General features: G+C 27.6%; 1 protein-coding gene across 1 annotated transcript; it reads left to right on the top strand.

Annotated features, from left to right (window-relative positions):
* LOC129959440 (uncharacterized) lies at positions 1–25300 on the top strand. Its single transcript, XM_056072272.1, has 4 exons — positions 1–114; positions 8322–10526; positions 13322–13360; positions 13992–25300. Exons 2-4 carry the CDS (start codon positions 8378–8380, stop codon positions 14036–14038), a joined length of 2235 nt encoding a protein of 744 aa, XP_055928247.1. The 5' UTR covers positions 1–114; positions 8322–8377; the 3' UTR covers positions 14039–25300.
* Positions 25301–26564: the final 1264 nt, after the last annotated feature.

Raw genomic sequence — 26564 nt, 5'->3', positions numbered from 1 at the left:
GAAATTCGTCATTTTGTTATGTGTGTTATAGCAATCGGTCTTTAGTGAAATTGAATTTCTTGCATGTGGAGACTTTAAGAAGTTTTTAATAACTCCTGTTGAAATCTGGAATTTGTAAGTTTATATTTGCATTATAATATTAATATTCTGCAACTTTTTGTGCATTATGTCTAATTTTTGCTCTATTCTTAAGCCTACACTTTTACTATTTGTTATTTTTTTAAGGTACAGTGAAAATGTTTAATCAGTATAGAATTAGTGTTTATTCATATTAAATTTTATTCCTGCTGCAGCGTTTAAATATGATTTTTCCATTCGTAAAATTTCTGGAGATATCGATTGAATATTTTATTACAGATAAAAATTTGTCGTTGAGTGCTCACTCTACTGAATTTCCAGGCTTCGTGCGAATTGCGATCAGTTTAATTTTTCTTTCCCTTGTAACTATTTTGTTTTAGGGCCTAATAATATGAAAGAAGGATAAACCAGCTATAAATCTTATTATTTCGTATAAATATTTTTTTTTCTGTTTTTATTTTGACTTTCGAATATTGCAGACATTGTTATTACTCTAAATAGAGTAATAACTAAATTACTGTAAGTTAGAGTACTAATTACTCTAAGTAGAATAATAACAATTATCTCTGCAAATAATATAAACTGTTAGAATGGAGTATGAAAGATTGTAAAATACAAAAGATTACTTAAATTTTTCTGAAGCTGGTGGAAATTATTTAAAATAAAGCGAACGTCCATTTTCACGGATTTTATCTTTTTCGGATTCGAATTTTATCATTCCTGAGGTCTGTTAATTTTTTTGTGTATTGATTTTAAAATATTTTTAATATTTGAAACACTTTTTGTATAAATTTATTTTATTATTCAAATAATCATACTTTAATACTTAATAATAATATATTCAATAATCATACTTTATTTCTCGGTATTTGTTTGGCCTAATTCTTTACTTTATGAAAGTCTTTTTTTTTTTTCTTTCCTTCAAGCAAGTATCATGATTGATAATGTGGCTGCTCAATTTTAAAATTTTATGTACTTCAAGTGACCCATACTTCTTTCAATTTAACAGATTAATGAATAGCTTTATTTTCTACATCATTATTTATAATTTTCTTTTTGAAGTTGAATTGTGTATATTATAAATTTTTGCTATATTTAATAGATTTTAACTTTTAAAAAGAAATTCTGGTTGATGTAAAAATAGAGTAATATTTTGTGTTGACAATATATGATAAATAGGTTATCAGAAAAAAATGGAGCAATGAATAATGTTGCATTTATAAGAAATTATGCAATTTTGTTTTTATGAGGTTTAAAAAATATCATTTTAAAGCTTTGATCAACAAATAGGTTTATGTTAATTCCACTTGGCATAAGTTTAACTTGCATTTATTTCTTTCAGATTTCTGTAAATTTTCTTTTTATTTATCTTTTTTATCTTTAGAACTTTTCATTGTTTAATTTACAGGGAGGTCTGGGACAGATTTCACAAGAAATTTAATTCATTAGGTAAAAATCTAACAATATATTCTTTGATCAAAAAAAAATTCAAGAACAATCAAATCTAAACAATTAGTTTTTATTTGCATAGTTAAAAATTGTAACATTTTTGTCCCACATCTCCCTTATATATGGGAGGACTGGGACAAGATTTAAGAAATTATAATTAATAAATATTGTGTATTGCTGTCCTTTTCATTCAATGATTTATGATTTTGAACACGCCAAACAAGAGTTGATTTTGAAATCTTTATTGGTGCTGCCATATCTTGAAAACTTTTTTCTTTTATAACTATTTTCACTAATACAGCAATTTGTTATTATTATTTAATATTTTATTATTTAAATTTATTATTTAATATATTTTTCTCTATCTGGGTACTTCTATATTCATGGTATTTTTATATTTAAAAAATGTGAAATTAGTAATTATTTTTAAATTAGAGAGAAAAGCTTTAATAAATAACTTCCATAATTTTGCTTCATATTTTTCATTATTTAATATTTATTATATTGCTTATTACTTTATTATATTTACAATAGAATTTCCTTTAACTGAAATTAAGTGGTAAACATGATTTTAGGTAGAAATTTTTTTTTATATGAAATGATACAGAATGATTTACAGTAGTTAAGTATACTTTATATGATACAATTATTAACAGAACTAAAGAATAAAACATTTAGAGACACTAATGCTCTTAAGTAAATTTTTTTTTAAAAAGTGAAATTTTATTTTATACTCTTTGTTTTGGTTAGTGGAAACTCAGTCTTTTTATTGTATATTATTGCTTTATATTATTTAATTATATAATATGACATGATAATATAAACTTATATATTTTAATAAATTTAAAATCATCAATTTATTACTGCATTGTAACACCCCACTAACTAATTTTATAAGACATGAAGAAAAATTTAACACTTTAATCATTAGCATATTTAGTTACTTAGAAAATGTATTGAAATATAATTGAGCATGTCCATTCCTCTCTACAGAATTTTCTTTTAAAATGCATATAGCATGCTCCATATAAGTTTAATTTGACAGTTAATTTGTAAACATTATATGTTTGAATTTATTGAGCAGTTAAAATATTTTTATTTTACAAATGATAAGATTGAAAAAAAATCATTAAAAATTATGAATTTACATTACTTCTGAGGTATAGAAATCATGTTTTCTGTTTTAAACACAAATCTTACAGATGGTGTTACAGTTAGGATCAAGCAAGAGGGTTATAACTGTTCTATGTAAAGTAGAAACTAGAAATAGATTCTAATCTTTTATTTAGATATAAATGCAGCTGTCCCATTCTTTCCAACTCTCCCCCGAATAGTCTTCTTTCTATATTTTTAATCCCATTATATACTTAACTACATTTAGATACTTTATAATTTGTGAAAAAAAAAATGAATTTTTGTTTTTAAATGAATTTGGGAAATGCTGTCATTACATCGTTATAGTGTATATTCATTTTTCTTTAATTTTTTTTTTTTTTTTTTTTACATAGAATCCTTGTAATTTATTTTGGAAATATAATAAATTGACAATTAATGAAAGATTTTTAACTGAAATTTTTGATTAGTAATAAGGCTTTTAATATTTAATCTAAAAGTTTAGGAATGCCAGATTTTTAGTAAGTGAATGGTTTTAATTTAAATAACTTGGTTTCTTTTGAGTGACAAATCATACTATAGGTGTGTTCCTCCTCTTCTTATTTAAGTCTTATAATGTCATTTTGACATTTGTGTTTAAGCAATAATTTTAGATCTTATCAAGGTCTGAATTTCTTTTGAACTGTAAAAGCATCCTCTGAATTTAATTATTTAGACAGTTATGATTTTTTATCTGCATATTGTCATGATTATTAATACATTGTCTTGATTTATGTCTAAAATCTATATTATAATTAAACAATCTGTATTCATTTAACGCATGTGGAGATCTTTTGCAAATGTTGGAATCATTTACAATAATCATAATTTAATTCTGGTCTAAAAAAACAGCTTTATAATAAATTCTATTTAATTTGTATATCTTTAAAGATTTTTTAGTTAATTCCTTTTATTTCACTCCATGAAAAAAAATGTATCTTTAAAGAGTGGATTAACTGTGTTAGATCAATATACACTGCACATAATTTATTAAATAAATATGGTGCAGATAAAGAAATGAATTTTTTCTTCTATGTAGGGGATCAATAATCGGTTATATAAATATTAAAAGTAAAGTGAGGAGAAATATTATTGTGGAAGATAAATTGTAATATTTCTTGGTATTCATTTAAGCTGTATTTTATAAAATGTTCTATGCTTTTGTTTTTATATTTTATGGATTATATTTACAACATTGTTCTTGAAGATGTTCATCTCATGTAAATTGTTAGGGTCAAACTAGCATTTTCTTTTTTTTTTTAAATTAAACAATACAAATAACTTATTTGTTTTTTGCTTTGTTATTAATTTATTCTTTAATAGGAAAAATATTAGAACATGAAGCTCTTTCCATTTATAAATAAGTCAAAAACTCTGAACTCAGTAAAACATATGGGACATATTTGTTATATATATTTTCTACTTCTGTAATCAAATCACTTTCTGAAAGCTTCTTGAAATTAAAAAAGATAAGCTGTTATAATCTTGATTTTCCTTGTTTTAGTTTCTAAATAAGTATTAATATTGGCAACAATTTTTTTTGTATGATTTTTTTTTTTTTTTTTTGCATGAAAAACTTACTTTTGTGAGGTTTTTAATGTATTTATTTAATTTGTTTTCAAATAGAACCTATTTCATATTAAAAGAAATAGGCATATTAAATAAAATGAGTAAATTGATATGTAAAATATTTTTTATTCATATCAGCCATATTTTTTGGAACATTGTTTCCTCAAGACACATAAATTCTTCATGTCTAAAGGCTGTGTTATTGATTATTATTCAGTATAAATGTAATGAGATTATTATAAAATTTACTTTTTCAGACAATAGCTAGCATGAATGAAAGAATAAAATAATTGAATATGAAAGACTTTTTTTTTTTTTTTTCCATGTTTCCCATTTTTAAAAGCAAGTTGAGTTCAATTGTTTGTTAGAATGTTTACATTTAGCCTGAATATCGTATAAATTAACAAGAAAATATTTTGCCTTTTTATTGATTTTTAATATCCTGCACCTATTTGTACACTAATAATTTATTTTAATCTCTTGGTATTAATTTGTATTGAGCTAACTGGTATTACTAATTTACTAAAGCTGCTTATCTAAATTGTAGATTTTAACTTTTTTTTTTTTTTTATCTTGTATTTAACCATTCCTAAGCTCTGTACCGTTAATAGCAGATATGCTGTCGTTATGGATTATTGCCATTTGTGGTCTAATTATTTGCACCTTACTGAGATTGAAAGATTTTTGTGAGTTTAAAAGGATCTTATTTTTAATTAATTTTTTGGGGTGTTCAATCTGATTAGGTATGAAACAAATGCTGGCTGGAATATACATCAATTAATTTGACTTGTGCAGTTCTAGTGTTAAATCATTTGGTCATTTTATTTTTACCTGTATTCCTTAAACTTAAATCATTTAATTTTCATGGGTCAAATTTTTTATTCGGCTTCTGAAAGAGTGATTAGAAAAAATTCAAATAATCTGTAATAGTGAAATTATTTTTCTTTTCTTTGCCCTGTTTTTTCTGATATTTTACATCAAGTTGTCAAAAAATTTGTTAACCAGTGCGTTCTGTGTATAATTTTACTGTGCTTAACTGTTATAGTTACAGGAAATTTTGATTGTACCAATATAGAATCAATATATTTTTATCTTTTGGTGAAGACAAGTTTACAAGAAAATTGACTCTTGATTTTCTATTTAGTGTATTTTAAAATATTTATTCTTTTGTAATTTTTTTTTTTTTTAAATACGCTGAAAAAGGCTTAAAGTAAATAAGATCATAAGATCATTTTACTTTTTTTGGAAAGGGCATGTTTATAGAATCTTAACATTTTAGTCTTTAAATATAAAGAAACAGCTTATGAGGAAAGGTCATACAAGAATAAAAAATCTTGTCTCGCATTATTTCTTAGCGATATATGATAAGGTAACCATTCGTACTGATTTTACCAGTACAGTACTGGTTTTCAGGACATAAGTCCTGGTTAGTCATTAAACAAAACCAGTACACGAAAAGTACTGGTTTTAGATTAGAAAACATTAAAACAAAAAAAAGTAATAAAATAAAAACAATAAAATTAGAACTGGCAACCCTGATAATTCCATGTGATATCGTCAGGACCGCCACGACGTCATACAAGCCAGTGGTGGTCTGATGTACTAACTACTGTGATGTACCTACCTTATTATTATCATGGCGGCAAAATGACGAAAGTGTGTATTTAATGATGATTTAAAATTAAAATATACATTTATTAAAGAAAGTAATAATATTGATCCTAGTGAAGTATATTGTGAAAAATGTAGAAGCACGTTTTCTATTGCAAATAGTGGAAAAAGCGACATTGAAAACCACATAAAAACAGTTAAACACAAACGAGCAGTGTCAGCAGCAATTGCAAGTTCGAGTATGACATCATATTTTAAGAAAAAAAGAATTTGAAACTACCGAGAAGAAAATAGCTGCAGCTGAAGGTTTGTGGGCATATCATACAGTTATGCATAATCAATCTTTTCGATCAATGGACTGTACCTGTAAACTTATTAAGGCATATTTCGATGCTAAATTCACATGCTCTAGGACCAAATGCGAAGCTATAATCACCGATGTACTTGTCCCTTATGCAAATCAAATATTGGATGAAGATTTGAGAAACGTAAGTTTTATATCAGTGTATTCAGACTCCTCAAATCACAAAGAAGTTAAACTTATTCCTTTACTTGTCAGATATTTTTCATACAAGAATGGAATCCAGGTAAAAACTATTGAAGTAAAGGATTTGCCAGGAGAAACGTCTGACATAGTTACCGAATATATTGTAGAGGTCTTAAAAAAACATAAGTTAGAAAGCAAAATATTAGGGTTTTGTGCCGACAACACCAACACTTACTTTGGAGGCATGCGAAGAGCCGGGGAAAATAATATTTTTACCAAGCTAAAAGCTACTTTGGACGGACGGGAGCTTGTGGGAATTGGTTGCTCAGCGCATATTTTAAAGAATTCTATACAAACCGCGGCGGACTGCCTTTCAATTGATATACAAACTTTAATTATCAAGATTTACCCTTACTTTTACATTTATACTTGCGCGTCAGTGAATTAAAAGAATTTTGTAATTTTGTAGACATAGAATATTAAAAACTTTTGGGTTACAGTGCTACGCGGTGGTTAGCGTTATGACCAGCTTTTGAGCGTGTTGGAAATATTTCCTGCATTAAAATCGTATTTTGCGTCTAATGAAAAAACTCCGACAATTATAAAAAATTATTTTGAGAATCCTGAAACCGAATCTTGGCTTTTCTTTCTCCATAATGTGTCGTCAATGTTTCATAACACGGTTTTAAAGATAGAAGGACAGGATATTTCTATGTTGGAAACAAATATCATTTATAAGGACCTTAAAAGCAAAATTGCTGACATGATAGCAAGTGTGTTTCTGCCCCTGCAAGTTCGACAAAATTTAAAAAGTCTAGAAGAAGACGGCTTAGTTAAATCGAATATTTTCAAAGAAAAAGTGGTGGAATTTTACAGCAAATGTTTTCAGTATCTGGAAGAATGGAAAGGCCATTTTGAGGGAATCGAGAAGTTTAATTGGATTACATTAAACATGAAACCTACGCATCAAATGGTTCAAGTATGCAGTGACTATTTAATTCAACATTATCCGGAAATAAATTTAATTGAAGATGAACTCTTTGATAAAATCTGTTTCATTCAGCGCTACACCACAGATGAGAAACTTGGGCATTGGAAACAAAATTGTGTTTCGGTATCAGATATTCGGTATCAGGTGGATTGAAATTTTTAAAGCCTTTAAAGAAAATGATGTGTCCAATAATATTGGCAAATTGGTAGAGTATTGCCTCTGTATGCCAGGAACTAATGCACCGACCGAACGGGTTTTTTCTTTATTAAACAACATCTGGACTAGCAAGAAAACCGAATTGAAAGTGGAAACTTTGAAATTCTTGTTGATTGTCAAAAATAATTTAAATGCAGCCTGTATGGAATTTTATGAAAATATACAGGAAAACAAAAATTTGTTAAAAGCAATTCACTCCTCAGAAAAATATAAAAAAACAAATTAAATTAAATAATTCCTTATGTTTTATTATGTTATTATATTAGGTATGGCTTATCATGTTATGTTTATTATGTTTTATTTTTATATTGTTAAATCATATTTTAGTTTTCACATTTTTTGTGTTTAAATAAACGCAACATTTTTTGTTATCTAAAAGTTTTTCATTTACTTAGGTATACAGGTTGGCCGTTAGGTGAATTTTTGAAAAAAATTTATAAAGTTTGGGCGGGGCTGGTCAAAATTCATGTTGTCCTGGTTTCAGGTTTAAAAAAAATGGTCACCTTATATATGATCACTGTAAAATCCTCAGAAAGGAGTGTAAATGATTTTCTTTTAAGTATTTTTATATGAATTTTATAAATAATTGAAGCTACTTATGATGAATTGTGGTTTTTTATTTGATCTGTATTCCATTAACTACCTATTTAGGTATTTACATTTTCTAACATTGTAATGAAATTGATTTTTCTCTATATATGTGTATTAATGAAATGTGTGCAGTGTTGGTATTTTTATTTTGAAAGTAAATATATTTTTCTTTTTTAGTTTTGAAGAATTTTTTAGAATTGGATTCTTTCTAGAAAGATGATTCACATAAAGAAATGGAAAAGAATAAGGAAGCAGTTAGAAAATCATACTCAGATTTCTGTGGAAACAAAAAAGTAGATGCTTTCAAAGCAAATTTTGTTAAAAGTACTCATCTTTCTGTAAGACCAGATAGTGGAAGAAATAAAATTTCATATATACCCAGAGAGAAAAATGCATCTATTCCAATTAATAAAAAATTTGGCTTGTATACAAATGAGACAAAAACTTTCTTAAAGCATTCATGTGATAGATGTGGATTCAGAAGTAGACCATGTTTAATTTTGAATGCTGATTCTATCAGTTCACCTCCTGAGGTTACTCGGATTGAATCTAGCCATGATTTGAATGGAAATATTTCAAATATTTCGGTTAATACTCATGCCACATTTTGTAATTTTACATCTACAGTATCTGATATTTCTGCCTTAAACAAAGTATTTAATTATCAATCAAATCATCATTATGAACTTTCTTTTCCCAAGTCTTCTAAGCATAAACAAAGAACTTCATTTTCTGAGCAAAAATCATTTAGTTCAAAAATTACCCATTCAAATAATCCATTCTCTGCAAATAGATTCTATCCATCATTGCCAGATTCAAGATTTGGGTATCATAGTTCAAAAGGTATTCCTCAAAATATTACTTTTCCAGAACCAAATTATAAAGCTTTAGCTAGATCAACTCGAGAAAATTATAGTGCAAATGGAAAATATAATGGGAAATACGAGAAATATGTTGCATTGCCAGATGCGTGCATGAATAATTATAGAGTTAAATTGACTGATCTTTCAGTATTTGAAAATCCAAGTTCCCTAAAGGATATTTCCATGACGTGCAAAGTTGATTATTTTGATGAACAGTTACAGATTAAAAAACAAAATTATTCTTCTAAAAAATGGGATATTCCTGTTACATCAGAGTTTGGAGAGAGTTTAACAAAAAATGTAGATGAAACTGATAAAATACTTTTTCCGGCTTTGCCTTCCACTAATCATAATCAGCAAGGAAAACTAAATTCAAGTTACACTAGTATGCCACCATCTGAGCGATCATCTATTGAAAGTTCTGATATAGAAATTACTCATGCTTTATCAGGTACAAATATTACTTTGAATGCCTCAACTGTTTCATCCTCTGTGTCCTCTACCATACCACAAGCTTCTTATGCTGATGTTATACGTATGTCTACAACATGCAGTGGAATTCAAGGCTGTGTTGTATTAGATAATAAAATCCCAGAAGAGAACCCACTAGTTTCAGAAAACCCTGTACCAGAAAAGTTGTCAAAAGAGGAAAATCCTCAACCAGGTAGTTCTGATTGGGTTATATCAAGATTGTCTCAGTTGGATGTAAATGTTCCTGAGCCCCTGGGTAGTGTTGCATTAAATCAGTGTCATCAAAATGGACAAAACTTTGTTGCACCTCGACCTATTGTTGTTAGTTTAGAGAAACCTAGTTTTTATAATTCAAGTTTGCAGACTTGTAAGAATGTTTTGAGTACTAATCCTTCAAATTCTACTTTTCCTCCCATTGATAAAAAGGTTGTGGAAAATGATAGTTCTCTGGATGATTGTTTAAGTAGTTTAGAAAAAAATTCTGTTGACAGTTCTGTGTTACCCGAATCAACAAACAGATCTAGCGAGTCATCTGATTTTACTACTAGTATAACAGATACACAAATGGCAAGTATGAAAACTGATTCTGTGTACAGCAGTCCAAGTAGTGTTAGTTCCTTTGGCGATGCATTTAAACCAACTGAAAATAGAGATTTACATTTAGATAATCTTTTGAAAAAACAACCTCCTGTGATCATAATGAACAATTATTCACCTCCTGGTAGTATGTCTGAGATCAGTTTTGGTATAGAATATGAAGAGATGGTAAAATTGTGTTCTGACAATAACCATATTGAGAAAAGCGAGCCACTTGCTGTGCAAGACATTGGTGAAGATTCTCTATCTGATGAAAGCATTAAAACTGGCAGTTCTCTCCAAAAAACATCAATTCCATTGTCAATGGAGAATGCTTTACCTTCTGCATCATCAGAAATCGAAACAACCAATAAACGTATTAATTTAAAAGATAAGACTTTGTACTGGAAAGATTCTGATGTTAAATACAATAAAAAGAACTATATAGAGTTGACTGATTATTTCTGTAATGGTAAGTTACATTTACTTTCCTTACTTAAAATTTTAAATATAAATTGCAAGTTGATTTAAAAAAATTTTCATCTATTTTCTGTAACAGTAGAATTTTTGTTTCTTACCTTTTAATTTTTCACTAGTACTAGATAATTTTCTTTCTGTTTGAAATGTATGTCCCAGATTAGAATGAAATCATTAACAACTTGATTGGTTCAGCTTGTAAAGTATACAAGGTAGCATCTGAAATATAAGATTTTAAAGACAAAATGTAATACTAGAATTAAGATTATTAATATATGTTTTATTCCTAACATAATTTAAGATGTTATGTAATTACTCAGCAACTTTCTATACATCTGTAATTTAAATAATTTCTTTCAAAAATTCTTTTAATTTTTAAAAAGAATAGCTAATTACATGTACCCATGTTCTTCTATAATTAATAAGTGGTTAGTAAATCTTAGTCTTGATTATTTTATTTTATTTTTATTTTGCTTCTTTGTTTCTAAGGCTATTGATCTTCATACAAGCTTAAATAACAAAAGTCTTGCTTGTTTAAAATTTGTTAGCTGGAATTTGATTTCTTATTTTCTATTAGGCAAATTATTTCAATTTTTTTTGTCCTTATCCCAGTTTATTTTTTTTAATGATAAAAATGTATTCCTCTGTATTGATTTTTGAACTGTTAATATCAGTGGTATAATGCTTACATTGCTTGCTTAGATATATAATATTTAAAGAGAAATGTATAGAATTTTTTAACATCTTAAATTCTTCATAATGTAATGAAAATAACTAATTTTCATCTGTTATCAAGAATTTTTGTGTAAGAGACATGATCAGATGGGAGAAAGGCAGATAAAAAAGTAAGCGAAACTTCCAGAAAGTATTTTATAGTTTTAGAAGGGAATCTGTTGAAACCTCATTTTGATTCAGCACTTGTTAAGAGTCACTGTGTCTGTGTAGAGGGGGGGGGGATGAACTAAAGAAATTTAAGTGTTATCAAAGTTCAAGCGATTAAGAAATAATTATTTTTAAAATATAGATAAATTGTTGTTATGTATTTTTTAAAATTACATAAAAGCATTTTTTTTTTCAGAGTTGCATAATTAGTAAAAATTTCTATCTATGGAAAAGGCAATGTATAATGGAAATCGAATTCCCATTACTAAGATTTTCAGCTTTCATTATGCTTTTTTTATTGTTAAAGCATTTTTAACTATTTTATTTTATTTTTCCCCTATGGTACAGAAATAAAAGTATGAATTTTTTTATTATTAATATTCAAAGTTGTTTTAAACTAGATGTAAAATCTTTGACCAGTAATATAATCCAGAACTAATTGATTGTCAATAAATATTACTACTATTAATTCATTTTTCCACGTATTAGATATTTTTTTTTTTTGTCCTGAATTATTGCACTATTGTGAATATTTTCTTTAAGCACTTTTTATCTTGTGCATGCATTTTCATTGAGTATTTCAACACATTATGAATGTGGATTTTAAATTATATGGCAAAATTATGAAATCTTTAAAGCTCCTGATATACTTTATTGCTATTGCTTTCTTTCAACATTTTTTATTCTGTGTATCTTCGAAATTCCCCCCAATGCTAAACAAAATGCTTTTGAATTTAAAAATAATACTAAACATATTAAATTATTTTAAATTTGTTATTTAATATATTTTAGGTACTTATTTTTCTGACAATTTTATCAAAAAGAAAGCAACATTTTTCTGATGCATTTCAATTTATGTAAAATCGCTAGTCGCAGACAAAAGAAGAAGAAAAATTACAAAATTTATTCATACCATCTCTTTTTAAAAAAATTATATTTCTAAAATGTTTTTCTTTGGTCTTAATCATCAGTTTTTGCTTCATTGCATAAAAGAAAGAAAAAATGGTTATAAGGATCAGTTTTCTGCTTTTTTTCTGTATGATACAAATGGTTTAAGCATTCTGCTAATGGGTGGACTAAAATGAATGGAATTTTTCTGCCACTGAATAAGATTTTAGATATAGGATAAATATAAGTCTGGAATTTCTTTATAAAAACCTGGAAAGTCAAAGAAAATCAAATAGAAGAAATAATGTCTACCCTGAAATTTCATTTAGCTTTGCTGAGTTGTTCTTTATCAAACTTGGAAAATCCTTTCATTGTATTAATATTAATTCCAGTTGTGTTCATAATGTCTAATATCTTTGTTGAACTGTATCATTGGTATAATTTCTGCAAATCTTTGAGTTTGGAATTTTTCAAATATTTAAGTTTTACCTGTAAGCATTTTTGTAGTAGTTCTTGATCACAAAGTTTCACATAAACAAGTTGTATGTTTTTCATTGTACCTTTTAGAAGACCTTTTTCTGTACCATTGTATTATGTTCTTTTTGATGCAGTCCTTTGAAAGTTTTTCATGTAAAACATATTTAATGTTGTGAATTGTTGTAATTAAGTCGGAATAGTTATATAATTCTTTGGAGAAATTTTTGAATATTTTTTATTTAGAAATTAAAATAAGTATGAATTTCATGATTTGTCTGATTTACATTGTACTGTGTCCCTTCGTCTCTCCTGTGACATTAATGCTTGTAGTCTGGTTAGAGAACTGCGATTATATCTAAAAGACATTTTTAAAAATCAAGATTTAAATGCTTTAGTTATACCTAATTGAAATTTTACTTGTTGGGGTTTCTTATTCTGATTTCATTATGCAAATTAATTTGAGATAATATTACAAATATATAGAATTAAAATATTTTGTATATTATATATAATTTATAATAGAATACTTTACTATTTTTACAGTTTGGAATGACATTGGAAAAGAACTGGAGAAAGAAAAAGGTCAGTATATTTGTTGTATTAAATTGTACAAAAATTCTTTAACGACAATGAAATTATATTGAATTTGAATTCTTAATTGTAAACTTTAATAATATTTTCGCTAAACCTCATTAAACTTTCATGTTTATATAGGCAAGGTTAGTAGAAAATCTACAGAATCTGGTTAGTTTTATGCCAAATATTAATAGTGCTGTATATTCAACTGTGAATATGTAGCTTAATAATTGAGTAATATGAAATTTAAATATCGAACAAAGTGCATTTGTAATTTTAATCTGTTCAAAACGAGAATGTAATCTCCCAATATAGAAGATATTCATAATGGAACCTCAGTCTAATAAATCAAGTTATAATTTCTTAAAAAAATGTGTACATGCTTTAAAATTTTTTATACAGAATGAGATTTAAAATTACTGTAAATTTTTTTAAAGGTAGAGCTGTTTTTAGTAAGCTTTTCTTTAAAGTAATTAAAATTTTATAAAATTTAAATTAACCATACTGTAATAATTCTCATTTTTTGTAATAAATGTTTTATATTCCATTTATTAATATATTGTGTTAAGTAACTGTATTTTAGTTAATTGTCTGATAACTACGTATTGATTAATTTTAATTCTTTTTTTTATTGCAGGTTCTTCACGTGCGAGTGGAAATACTCATTACTTTCATGAATTATAAAAGTAACTGTTAATATTTTTTTCTTAAAGAATTAGGTTGTATTTATGATGTAAAATTTTGTATATAGTGTAAGTGTACTCTCGTTGCTACTTTACAGCCTTTTTTTTCATTTTGATTTAATTTCAAACAGATGATGAGCATTTGTTATTCATTATTGTAAAATTTTCAGCTTTCAGTTATTTCTTAATCTTTGTCTGTTGAAGACATGTCTAATTTTGAATGTGCCATATTTATGCAAATGTATCATTCTAGAAGCATTGCACTTGATTGAAATGGTTAGGAAGTCTATTTTTCTTAATTCTTTTGCTTCAAATGAGTCATGTTGATAATAAAAATGCATTTTGTTTTCCCTTGTATTATTTTTAGTTTTTTTTGTGTCATTTTTTTAATTGAAGGTGGGACAGCAACAAAGTTTTATAAACTTTTTTTTTTTAATATTAGAAAAATATTGGTGACTGAATATTTAAAGTGCTGTTTTATTAAATTAAATTGATTATATTGCATATTTTGAAATTCTGTGTAGTTCAGCAAAGTTTATGCTGTTTTGTTCCAGATTTTAATTTAAAAAAGAATGCTTGCAGTTGTACTGGAAGTAATTAATTGTAATGTAGTAATAAATTCAAAATTGTTAAGAACTATTCTGCATAAAGGGGAGAAGGGCATCATTTACACTTATCACTTTTTTATGACCATAGTACAATCAAGTTTTATGATCAAGAAGTGAAAGTAGTTGATAACTGCTTCCAAATGCTGAAATGTGAAATCCTCTGGTTGAAAGGAAGGCACTGAACAAAAGAATTGGTTTGAAATAATTGGTGTAAAAACGTTCAGTTTTATATATTTTGTTACACCTTGAATGTCTTATTAAAATGAGATGTCTTATTTTTTTTGTGACCCCAAGGAATAACTTTGCCAAATTTCAAGTGCCTTGCTGTAAAGGAAGCAGGACATTTAAGTTATGAACCAGTGAATGCGAAGAATAATTTCTGCTCAAGAAAAGGCAATGCAAAAAGATGCATTTTGCGATTTCTAATGAGGGACTTAGACAGTTTGCATTGATTTAATGCATTTTAAATTCATAGAATTAGCATTGTGCTGCAATTGTCTTTTATTATCGCCAGAAATGGAGCTGGATCTTGTTTGTTACTTTTATTGATTAAGTTTAGAGTGACTTATAGAACTGTACATATGAGATATTCTATTGAATAACCTAGAATTTAATTCATTACTCCATTATTTAAAGCTAAAAAGATATATTCATATTATTCGAATGCCTCTCCCCAAACACGATTGTACCATTATTTGTAAATGATAAGAGAGGGATTAGCATGTTTTTGAGAAAGATTTCGTTAAATGTACTGTTATTTCAAACTATCAGAATCAAGGCCAACTTAAATGATGAGAAATGTAGAGTTGGCAGAATTCTACTGTTCAATGGAATTGTTTTAATTACCTGTCTATACTTTGTCTAAATCAAAAAACATTGGAAAAGAGCAAAATTAAACATGTGATGGCTGTGTTTAGAAAAAGGTTTATTACATACAGGTACTTCAAGGCACTATCTGTATACTGCATTCAATCGATTTCATTAAAATGTTGATGCTGAAAATCTTATCTAAATTTTACTGAGCTAATTAACATTTTGGGATCATCAAAAATAAGTCTTTTTTTTTAGTTCTTTTTCTTTTCTGTGCAGTAATGGTTCTTTGTGGGTTGTTAAAATTTAGTTCTTATTTTGAGTTATATGATTGAAAATTTTTTTGTATATAAGCAGCATATTTTTGTTTTCCTTCCTGAGCTTAGAGTAAATCAATAAGATATGCATTGTTTATTTTCATTAATGTAACTACCGATATTTAATTAGAACTTGGTTTTGTTGCATTCATGGTTGTGTAGTAGTATCTGATTGTATGAATGTATTTTAAAAATGGAAACTTTTGAAGTGAAAGCAAAGTTTTCATTAAAATAACAATGCATTAACATAAACTGAAATATTTGAAAAAGAATATAATTTTTTTTAAAGGAATACATTCTCTAATAAAATCTGAGAATTATCTTGTGTTTTCTATGAAGTGAGAAAATTTGTTTAGGTGTGGGTTGTTTATATACTTGTTTACAAAGATATTTGTTTATAGATATTGTATTATTCATACAGTATTGTATTTTCTGTGTTGCCTTTTTGAAAAGTAGTTTCATTGTGTGGGGATTGTAAGAGTACACAATCAAATTTAAGTAATGAAACTGTGATATTTTTAGAAAGATATACTCTAGCTGAATATTAGTCACACATTCTTGACATATATGTAATGATTATGTAGTTTTGATTTATTTCTTGCTAAGTACAAATATAGTAGGTAAAATATAGCGTAAATTTAAAATTCTTATATTGAAGTATACAAGAAATGTTATCAAAATGTTAAGTTTAATTTTGAAATGTATTATATTGTGTAACAATTGTATGCAATACACTGTAATGTGCATTGACTTTCAATACATGTTGTTAATTTAATATTCATTATAATTCAATTAAAGTTGGTGCTTAATTATTTTAAATTGTATTTGTAGCTGATATGAATTGTGAAATATATTCATATCAGGCATTTTGTATAATAGTGCAAAGTTGAAATAATTTAGTCCTTGCAGATATTTAGGGACGTTTCTAACTGATTAATCAACTTGTTACAAAATGTTTTTACCTTTTCCTTTGCTTATATTGACATAAATTCATAGCAAATTGCTTCATTTAAAAGTATTTACCGTTGATGTTAATTTCTTAAGATATATGAAGTAAACTTGTGATAGTATTTACTATTATTTCACCAACATTTCAAGTTGTAGTGATCTTAGCTTAATTATATGATAAAAAATTGTCTTTAAATAAATTTAGATACTTAATGTTTCAAATTAAAGTTTTCCTCTTGCCTTAAATTTGAATGTGAACTTTTTATTGATCTAATGTAATGTTTTACATGTATTAAATTTATTCCCCATATTAATATCTTATTATATCTCAAATGAGAAGATTCTGTCATTGTTGAAAGCTTATTTCATTAACAAAAATAGGCAAAATAAGAAAAGATGGGAAAAGGAAAAATATTTTTGTTTTATTTGATCCATCACTGTGCTGTCTGTCATTTCTGCTTCTTTGCCAATGTATCAGAGTTCAATTTCATCTCTATTTGATTGTTTTATAATTGAAAAACTGTTCATGTATTAAAAGTATTATTGCTGTAACATGCCCTCCAACATTGCTTACCCAGTCATCCGGTAGTACTTCTTACAGATTTCTTATAACTTCAAATGAGCAATTCTTGTACATATATATGTAATGATATTTTAATTCTAATTTCAATTTAATTAATTTCCAAGATTTTATCTTAATTTAGCCCATAGTAACTTCATTCTAAAATATTCTCTTATTTCGTGATCCAATTCCACTTTCAGTTTAATTAATCCCTTTGTAAAAATAATGCGCCATCATTACTGCGTATCAAATGAAAGTGATACTTTTCCCCTTGTCTAAGGTCACTCCAGTGGCGTGTGGCCGGAAATCCTATGTTATATAAGGCAAGTCATCATCTGTTCGTCCCTTTTTTCCCTTTTCTTACTTCTGTGTGTGCCGCGCTGCGTTTTCTTGTATATAATCATGCCTGCTACTCGGAATAGAATAAAACGTAATTAAAAATACCAAGTCTCTTCTTCTGTTTAAAAATACCATACTCTTCACTGTTTCGAACCTGTATTCTACTTCAATCAAAATATGTTACGTATATATTTATTTCGTGTATCTCGGAAACGGCTCTAACGATTTGAATCAAATTTTATATTTAGATAATGTTTTGCTTATTAAGTTTATCTATATAGGTGTATTTCCTGAAAAAACGTGATTTTACACACTCACACAAATTTTTTTTATAACTATTAGTCTTTTTCTATCTGCTCTCATGCTGACAATGTCATATAGCGCCATTTCGTGAATTTTTGTGGTACTTGCATTGTTCCCATAGGATGATAACCTACTGGTGCCTCAAAATTTTGAGATGGCGCTCATGGATGCGAGATGATTCTGAGGTAAGGTTGAAAAATACTCGCATGTAAACTGTATGTGATTCGAATCTAAATATTTTTTTTTTCGAAAAAAACGGATTTTACACACACACACACACAAAATAAAAAAAAATGCAAGCTAGACTTGCTTTTGTAGATATTATTGCATTAAACGAATATTCACAAATTATTGAAGAATAGATATTTCCAAAGAATTTAAATTAAAACATTACTCAAAATTACTTAACCCTGCTGTTTTGTTCGGGTCTGTATGACCCGAAATAAAATTTATACCTTCGTAAAAATATATAGTACAGGATTATTTTCTTGAAACTTCTTGACATCTTTGGTAAATATGTACTCCTAGAGGGATTTGTTTATTCGTATTTCGAAGGAATATTTTTCAATTTATACATAATGTATCGTTCTGGTCAATATGACCCAATGCAAAAAAAAAAAAAAAATATTTTTACTTATTCATGTTCACTTTCGTTTGGGATAGTTCAAAAGAAATGAATAACTATTGTTTCTGTAATTTACCCGTTTTCGAAATCTGTTTCGTTGGCGTATGTGTATGGTCACATGACAAGAGAGCGCGTGCAAGATCAAAAAGTTGATACGATTGGCAGAGGACCAAACTATTTGCTCTTATTGCAACATTAATTTTTTCTGCTGTTTTTCACATTCTGATTTATTGTAAAAGAGTTGTGAATGCGAGAGAAAAAATGGCGAATCGCAGAAATTTGAGTGATGCTGATATATCTATTGAAGCTTCTGACAGCGAAGAAGTATCGGAGTATGAAAATCATGCAAGTGATGAAATTGAGAGTGAAAGTTCTGACAACGATTTTGATACCGATATTCAACAAATGAACTATAAAGGGAGTATTCAGTCCAAGAATCGTGAAATAAAGTGGAAATTGGATCCGCTGCCACATTCTTCTCAATCAACAGCTGCTAATACTATAAAAACTACACCAGGGTCGCAACGTATGCAACGGCAAGGATATCAGACGTAAAAACTGCATTTGAGGTAGTATTCAATTCTACAATTGAAAACGAAATCATAAATGTGACTAACATTGAAGGAGAATAGGTTTATGGAAAAAAGTGGAAGAATATTGAAAGTTAAACTTTCAAGCATATATTGGATTATTGTTGGCTGGTGTTTATAAATCATATGGAGAATCAACAAAAAGCCTATGGAATAAAGAAACTGGTAGAAATATATTTCGTCGACAATTGTGTGCCAAACCTGCAAGGTGCAAGCTCTGTCCATCAAGCAAAGACAACAAAACTAATATGTTATGCTACAATTGTAAGAATCGGATTTGCAAACCTCATGTAAGATATTGTTCAAATTATAAATGAAGGTAAGTTTCAATATCTAATATTTTTCTGTTTTTATAGGTGCTTTATATTATTGTAAGTTTCGAATTCAAATATTTTTCTGTTAATTTTTACAGAAGCTTTATACTATTAGATATATTTTTAAACTTATATTGCTATTGTTTTAACCATTTCTTAAATGGCACCTGTCAATTACTGCAAGAAATGTGTTTTCTGAGTCGGGTCATATTGACCCGAACACTACATACGTGAAGTAAATACGAACAGAACAGCAGGATTAACAGACATTTATTATTGACTAAATATATAAGTGAAATACTTCTTTAAAAAAATTACAAAAATCGATTTTGTTTATCAAACAAATTAACACTATTTTTTTTATTAGCAAGTACTTATACTTTTTAAAAGTCAACAATGCTCAGTTTAACATCATAACAAACTCCCATATTCTTTTTGTTATGAGAAGCGACTCCAGTGTTTTTGTATTGATGATGGAACAAGATTTTGCCCCCCCCCCTCACTAATCACCAGCATTGCTGTGAGTGAAAATTTAGGAAAAAGGATATTTATCGCCATTGTAGTTTTTCACTATATATCCGTAACTACGTAGTTTTCGTCTAATTTTCGTAGCAACTACGGGAATTCCGTAGGTGTTGGAGGGTATGCCGTAATGTAATTTTGGATAATGAATATGAATATAATGAAACAAACTTAAAAATAAAATCATGCTTGTTTTAATCAAATTTCTGCCTCCATACAGTAGCATAATTGTTATGTAATTTATCTTTATTTCTTTTGGAATACTTTTTCACAAATCTGCAATCTTGATTCTATTTGAATACTTGTGTGATTCTGTGTTTTTATTAAACCTTTTTATGGAGTCTGCTGCTTAAATAATTGAAATTTATTATTTAGAATGTTTGTAATTATTGTGAAAGTAGAGTAGGTTAAAAACTCAGTTTGCACAATCTATTTTTAATTAGTTGTGTGCTCATAATATATAATTAAAACTATTATTCATTGAGATTTGCTAGCATTGTTCTTTGTTATCTATTCTTTTAAAATACGAGGCAATTCTTCAGAGTAGTTTTTAGAGCTAAGTATTCATTTTTCGAATTGAGAGGTACTTGTAATGCATTTAAATTGTGTGTAATTTTACCTTCAAAATTTGTCTCAAGTTGTTTTATTTTTCGTGTAAGAATAAATAATTGATTGTTTTTGAAAAAAAAAAAAAAAGTTCTCTGTTTGAGCCCATTATGTTTTTCAACCATCTAGTTGCAGCGATTGCCAGAAGCTGTTTTCAAAAATTTGCCATCTATTGCCAGTGGCTATTCATTTTTATTTTTAATTTTAATTCAAAGGTATTTTTCTTCAGAGGTAAATACGATCTAATTATTTTTAGTTCAGCGTTTGATTAATTTTATATTTAATCTTCATATTTAAACTTATTTTTATTTATAAAAAATAGTGTAGAAATACTCCACCTTGCAAAGTTTATTTGTTCGCTGATGGATAATTTAATATGTGAAGATATAGGGGTATACTTAATAGTCATTTATGTCATCCAAGTTGACAATTTGTAAATTTTGCAGAACGAGAAGATTTATGGAAATTATATTCAATTATGACAAACTTTATTAATGCCTAAGTGACAGACAGGTGGCAAATTTGAATTTTTCAAAAAATTGTGAGGCTATTTATTCGAATGTGGAGAAGAAACTTCTAGAAATGTTAATTTCATGCCGAACTTGCTGAGAAACATTTTTTGCTGATAACCAAATATGAAGCAAAGATTATTTGTTGAAATTATAAATTGTAACAGATGTTTCTTTTATTACTAATGATGTGTCAAGTTTTATATTTCTAATGCAGTTTTTTATATTTCTTCACTTTCATTGCAGTATGAATATTCTGCAGTTCTCACTTGTATATATTTTGAAAATGCATTTGTTAATTTGCTGCCTTTAGGACTTTTATATTTTTAAAGCCAGTGCAAATTTGTTTTTAGCGAATGATATTTATTTCACAATAGTATGCTAATTAAAGGCATTTTTTTTAATGGCTTAGCAACAATTAGACTATATGGTGGCAAACATTTAGGAAAATGCCATTCGAAAAGTTCAATTTAGAATAAATAATCAAATATTTTTAGAAAGATGAACTTTTTATGTATTTCTTAAAATATGCAAAACGATTTCAGATAATACGATTTTATCTTGGAACATTTTATTTTCTTGTCAAAATCTTATTTATGAAAATAAAAATGAGAATTTTAAAGTATATTAATTTTATTTTACTAGGAATGAGTAATGAAATGGAAGGGCATTAATTTGTTTGGCCAATTTAACTAGTAAATGGCTGAAAGGAAGGGTACCTGAGAAAAGAGATTTCTGAAAATGTGTCAGATTCTTTTGTTATTTAAGGATGGTATTTTGTGATTAACAAAGTATGTTATTTGTAATTTTTACTGCAACTTACAGTGATAATGTTTCAAAAATTAGAATCAACAAGTAAACATGTATATATAATGAATAGAATGGAGTTTTTAAAGAAACGACAGTGGAAAATTTAGTGTTCAGTAGTAATTCACCCTGTTACATCTTAGAAAGAATTCTTAGTCTTCTCCAATTTCTATTTAAGAAGAATGTAACAAAATGTTTAACATATAATTACTTCAAAAGTGAATATATCTGGTTGCAGCAACAATACCAAAGCATTGAAAAGTTTATAAATTTCCTAAAAAAATTACTGAATCCTGCAATGATTTCTGTTTATGGTAAGGAGATGCAATTTTTTTCTCAATCTGTTTATATGAAGATATATTGGCCATTGTCTTGCATGACAGCTTTAAAAGACTTTTTACAAGCTGTTTAAAACGAGGCCTTTCAAAATGTAAATAAGAATAAGTAATAAAAATTCAGTTGGAAAATTTCAAAACTTATGTAATTTGTGATGCAGTCAAACCTCGCTTAGCGAGCACCTTGCATAACGAGCGATTCGCATAAAGTGTAAAAAAATAACTCGCTTAAAGAGCGATATTTCGCAGAATGAGTGGCGAGCAGACACCGTGATGTCACATGCTGGATAGAGCTGTATCCTGTAGCACTTGTTTGAAAAGAGCCCTTATGTCTATATGGAAATTTAGGCTGGATAGCATTATTGAACGCCATTCCGAGGGTTTTGAGCTAGTTCCTTTTGAGCCTAATCGATGAGATTTTGTCGGACTAAAAATGGATAGTAACGACATCGATGAGCTTATGGAGAAACAGCCAGAACTAGGAGATTTGGTTAAGATAATAGGGGCAACAGAGCAATGACTTCCAGTGAGAAAAGAGATACAGAAAGCATGGGAAATTATTGCATCATATGTTCGGAAGCAATACCTTAATAAGGCAATTGCTATCCTTGCTACAAACTCATTTAATGATAATTCTTTATCTCGTTTTCGCCAAATTCTGAGACGTATTCAAAGACAAATGTCTTCCGACAATTTTCTTGTAAAAGCAGAAGCAAATAAATAATATTATAAATTTGAATATTTTGCTTTCGGAATTGAAAGCGATGCCCTATTTTACATGGATTCCTATAGAAAGAACTGTTTCGCATTTCGAGTAAGATTCATGAACGAATTATGCTCTGTTAGCAAGGTTCCATTGTAATTTATTTCTACAACCTACTTTACCGTTTCTGTATTCCTAATATTTCAATCTTGTTTCGTTCGAGTTATATGTGAAAATATTTTTCAAATATTAAATATGTTTTAGATTTATACAAAGATATATAGGAAGAAAATCCACTTAATATAGTTATTGGTTTTATTAAAATGGATTAGAAAGAATTTACTGCATATTATATTTAATTCATCCCTTTACATGTAGATTGATTTTTTTAAATTCATAAAGAGAAACAACTGGAAATTTATAGTGTCATTTCAGGCGTTATTGTTTCTTGAAAATAAGTTGTCATTGGATGTATTTTGTAAATTTTTTTATATAGATAGCAAATATGATAAACATTTATCAATGATAAATTTAGCAGTATATTGCCATCTAAATTTTAATATTAAAAAAACCATGCTATCAGCTGTTCGATTCAAATACATTTTTAGATTTTTGAAATATAGAAATGTGTTAATGCAGAGATTAAAAGAAAATCGAAATTGCACTAGCAAATTAATATTTTTACTTATGCCTTAATTACATTTTGTAGGCATTAGATGATTGCATATTCACAATGTGTAGTAATGAGATTCCTTGTAATATTACCCTCATGGTGACAGCCTATTCATGTTCCCCTCTTTATCACTCGGGAGTGAAAATACTCATCAGGGAAATACTTAATTCAAGCCTGTCCATATTAAGTACTGATCCAAAACTTAGGTATTTTGAACATCTAAAAGTATGAACTCCGTTTCTTATTTTCTTTATCGACTTCTCTGATATACATATGAAACAATCTCTTTTCTGTATACTTCTTAATATGCTAGATACATTTCTCTTTTATAATTCAGTTTTTGTTTGAACTAATTGAAGAACTTAACGGCGCTAGTTTGTAAAATTAATTCGGAAAAACGTAGGCAGTTTTTATTTTATTGGTGATAGAATCAGCACAATGAATTTGTTTCCTAAATGTACTGTTAGTACATTAATTATATAAACTATTAAGTGCAAGATATTTGGAAAGAAAAATTTAACTACATATATTTCGTAACAGTTGTTTATTTTTGAGCATCAAGCTTGAAAACGATATTTACCTAACCTGCTGTTTAAAATATTGCGTGTTTGGCAATGACTTTGTTAATTTAAGAATTATAGTATATTATTATTGAATTAATACAGGATTTGCCTTTCATTTGGAGATTTCTGATATTTTCATGTTTTTTGCTATTGGTGATGAAGTGAAGCGTTTTGCATATTTTAGTACAAAGTGTATTTTTATCCTTATAATTCTTTTTAAAAATTGGAGAGAAGAAATATCCAGATCCATTTATTGGAAAGAAATCGCTGCTTATTTTAGTGCTAATTCATGTAGCTGAATTTTTCAAACCTGTTAGTGAGAATAGATGTAACATATTTAAAAATATAGAATTTTTTTTTTTTTTTTTTTTTTGCTATCTTTTTTATCAGTAGCAAACAATTTATTTGCTGCTGTTTTTTAAATATGCAGTTAAAGTGAATTTTAGATTTGTGACATAATTGCTATTATATATTTGAAATATTTATGCTCTTAGAAAATGCTTCATTTTATTGAAAGAACCCATATTGGCTCTCATTTAGTGTATTTTTTTCTTGTGAAACATGCAAAATATTTAAGAGAGAGAGAATCACATTGTGTTATAATAGCTATAAAAATATGGTCTTGTATTATTAATGTTGTACATTTTGCTGTTAGTTGCAGATAGGTTTTGGAGTAAAGTAGCAAGAAGAGTGAATCAAAATGAATATTGACTACATAAAATGTTGTGAAAAAGATTTTTTTTTTTTTTGTGTGTTATATATGCCTTGTGTTTTAATGTTATTTTTATTACAAAGGCTAAATACTATGAAAAAATCTTTTTATTGATGTCACATTAATCTTGTTTTCCTATATGGGATTTTTTTTTATGATGTAATTTGTCATGTGTATTCTGTTTTTTTGAAGCTGAGTATACTTTTAAAATAAATTTTGTTGCATAATCTATTAGTGTATCTTATGATTATTATTTAAATTGTAATTTATTTACCATGAAAGCTTCTCCAGCACCACTTCTTTGTATCTGACCGTTAACTAAGAAAAAGAACAGTTAGTGACTCTAATTGTAACTAGTGATGTGGCAGTCATTTTTCTATACCGTTCACTAGTCAATAAAATTCCCTTTCTTTTTAATTTTGTGCTTGAGTTTTATTCCTGTTACTTTCTTTTCTTAATGTAAATAGTTATTTCCCTTGTCATTATTACACTAGGGTTAGCTTCTAACATTTAGTATAACTAATTGGGTGATGAAAGACTTTTCTAGGGTGCGTAGCGTCATGAAAAGATGCTTAATTTTTTGGAGAAGTGCAAAGAAAACCTTTTGAGGAGTGCCCACACGTATTAATACACGCAATGATTTATTCCCACTACTTTTTCAACAATATGCATTGTTGTTTATTGTAATGTTGGGAAGGTTATCCCGAAGAGGCAGTGCCAAATACGTACTATGTCATACCTCTTGCGATTTGAAAAACCTTCAGTGGAATTCAAAGATGGTGAAGTATTTGCCTTAGTTATGCCGAATAAATGTGCGCTTAAAACTTTTTATGTGTTAAAGAAAAATATGCAGATTGGTAAGGAAAAGAAGAATACAGCAGGATGAATTTGGTGCTCCCAAGAGATGTATCAAACATGGGGAAAGATGCATCACTGTTCTCGTCAATATGTCTTATGAACGATCTCTTTTGTACTATCTGTTTAAAAGGGTTTTACTATACTAGATTGAATTTAATTCATTGCTATGTGTAATTAAGTCAGTCGATTGCATAAAATCCAGGATGATGAAATTTTAACTTGGATGCCATAGGTTTTCTTATATTGATTTCTTTCACTGTTTTTTGTCTCTATCCATTTCAAAATTTGTTGCATAAACCATTAAAGTTAGGAACGTGAAATTTAACAAAGTTACTTCTTGGGTATTTGAGGCCTACTAAGAACGGATTTTTCAGAATTTTAATTAGAAGTTTAATTAAAAAATAAAACCGAATTTTAATGTGTTTCCGCCATAACAACAAATCGCACAAAAACTTATTTTACACCGTTTTAAAATGATGACTTTCCAATGATACTAATTTTGTTTAAATGAATGCACTTTTTTTTTTAATTTAATAGTTTTTGGAAAATTAATTTTAGATATAATTTGTAACAACGTTTTTTAGTGTAACGAAATTTAAAACAATATCATTGCTTCATCTTTGAGTCACGTTAAACGTGTTACCGTTGTGATAAAAGAAAAATGTTTTCTTTGCTTTAATTTAAAATTCAAAACTTTAAAGCAGTTCACTGAATAAGATTCTCTGTTTGTTGAGTGTTGTTAAATGTTAAGACAGCGCGAGATAATATAATCCATTAACTTCAAAAAAGGCTTTTTAAATGCTTTTATTTTCGTTTTACAACT

The sequence above is a fragment of the Argiope bruennichi genome, chromosome X1 (assembly GCF_947563725.1).
Source record: "Argiope bruennichi chromosome X1, qqArgBrue1.1, whole genome shotgun sequence".
NCBI classification, from domain to species: domain Eukaryota; kingdom Metazoa; phylum Arthropoda; class Arachnida; order Araneae; family Araneidae; genus Argiope; species Argiope bruennichi.
The sequence above is the reverse complement of the archived record's forward strand: the minus strand, read 5'-3'. Positions and strand labels throughout refer to the sequence as shown.

What these genes read in the sequence shown, in the direction of transcription:
- LOC129959440 (XM_056072272.1), top strand. Translation starts at nt 8,378, where the DNA reads ATGGAAAAGAATAAGGAAGCAGTTAGAAAATCATACTCAGATTTCTGT. An exon ending in GACTGATTATTTCTGTAATG is followed by an intron (nt 10,527 to 13,321) that starts GTAAGTTACATT and finishes CTATTTTTACAG; the next exon opens with TTTGGAATGACATTGGAAAA. An exon ending in AGAACTGGAGAAAGAAAAAG is followed by an intron (nt 13,361 to 13,991) that starts GTCAGTATATTT and finishes TTTTTATTGCAG; the next exon opens with GTTCTTCACGTGCGAGTGGA.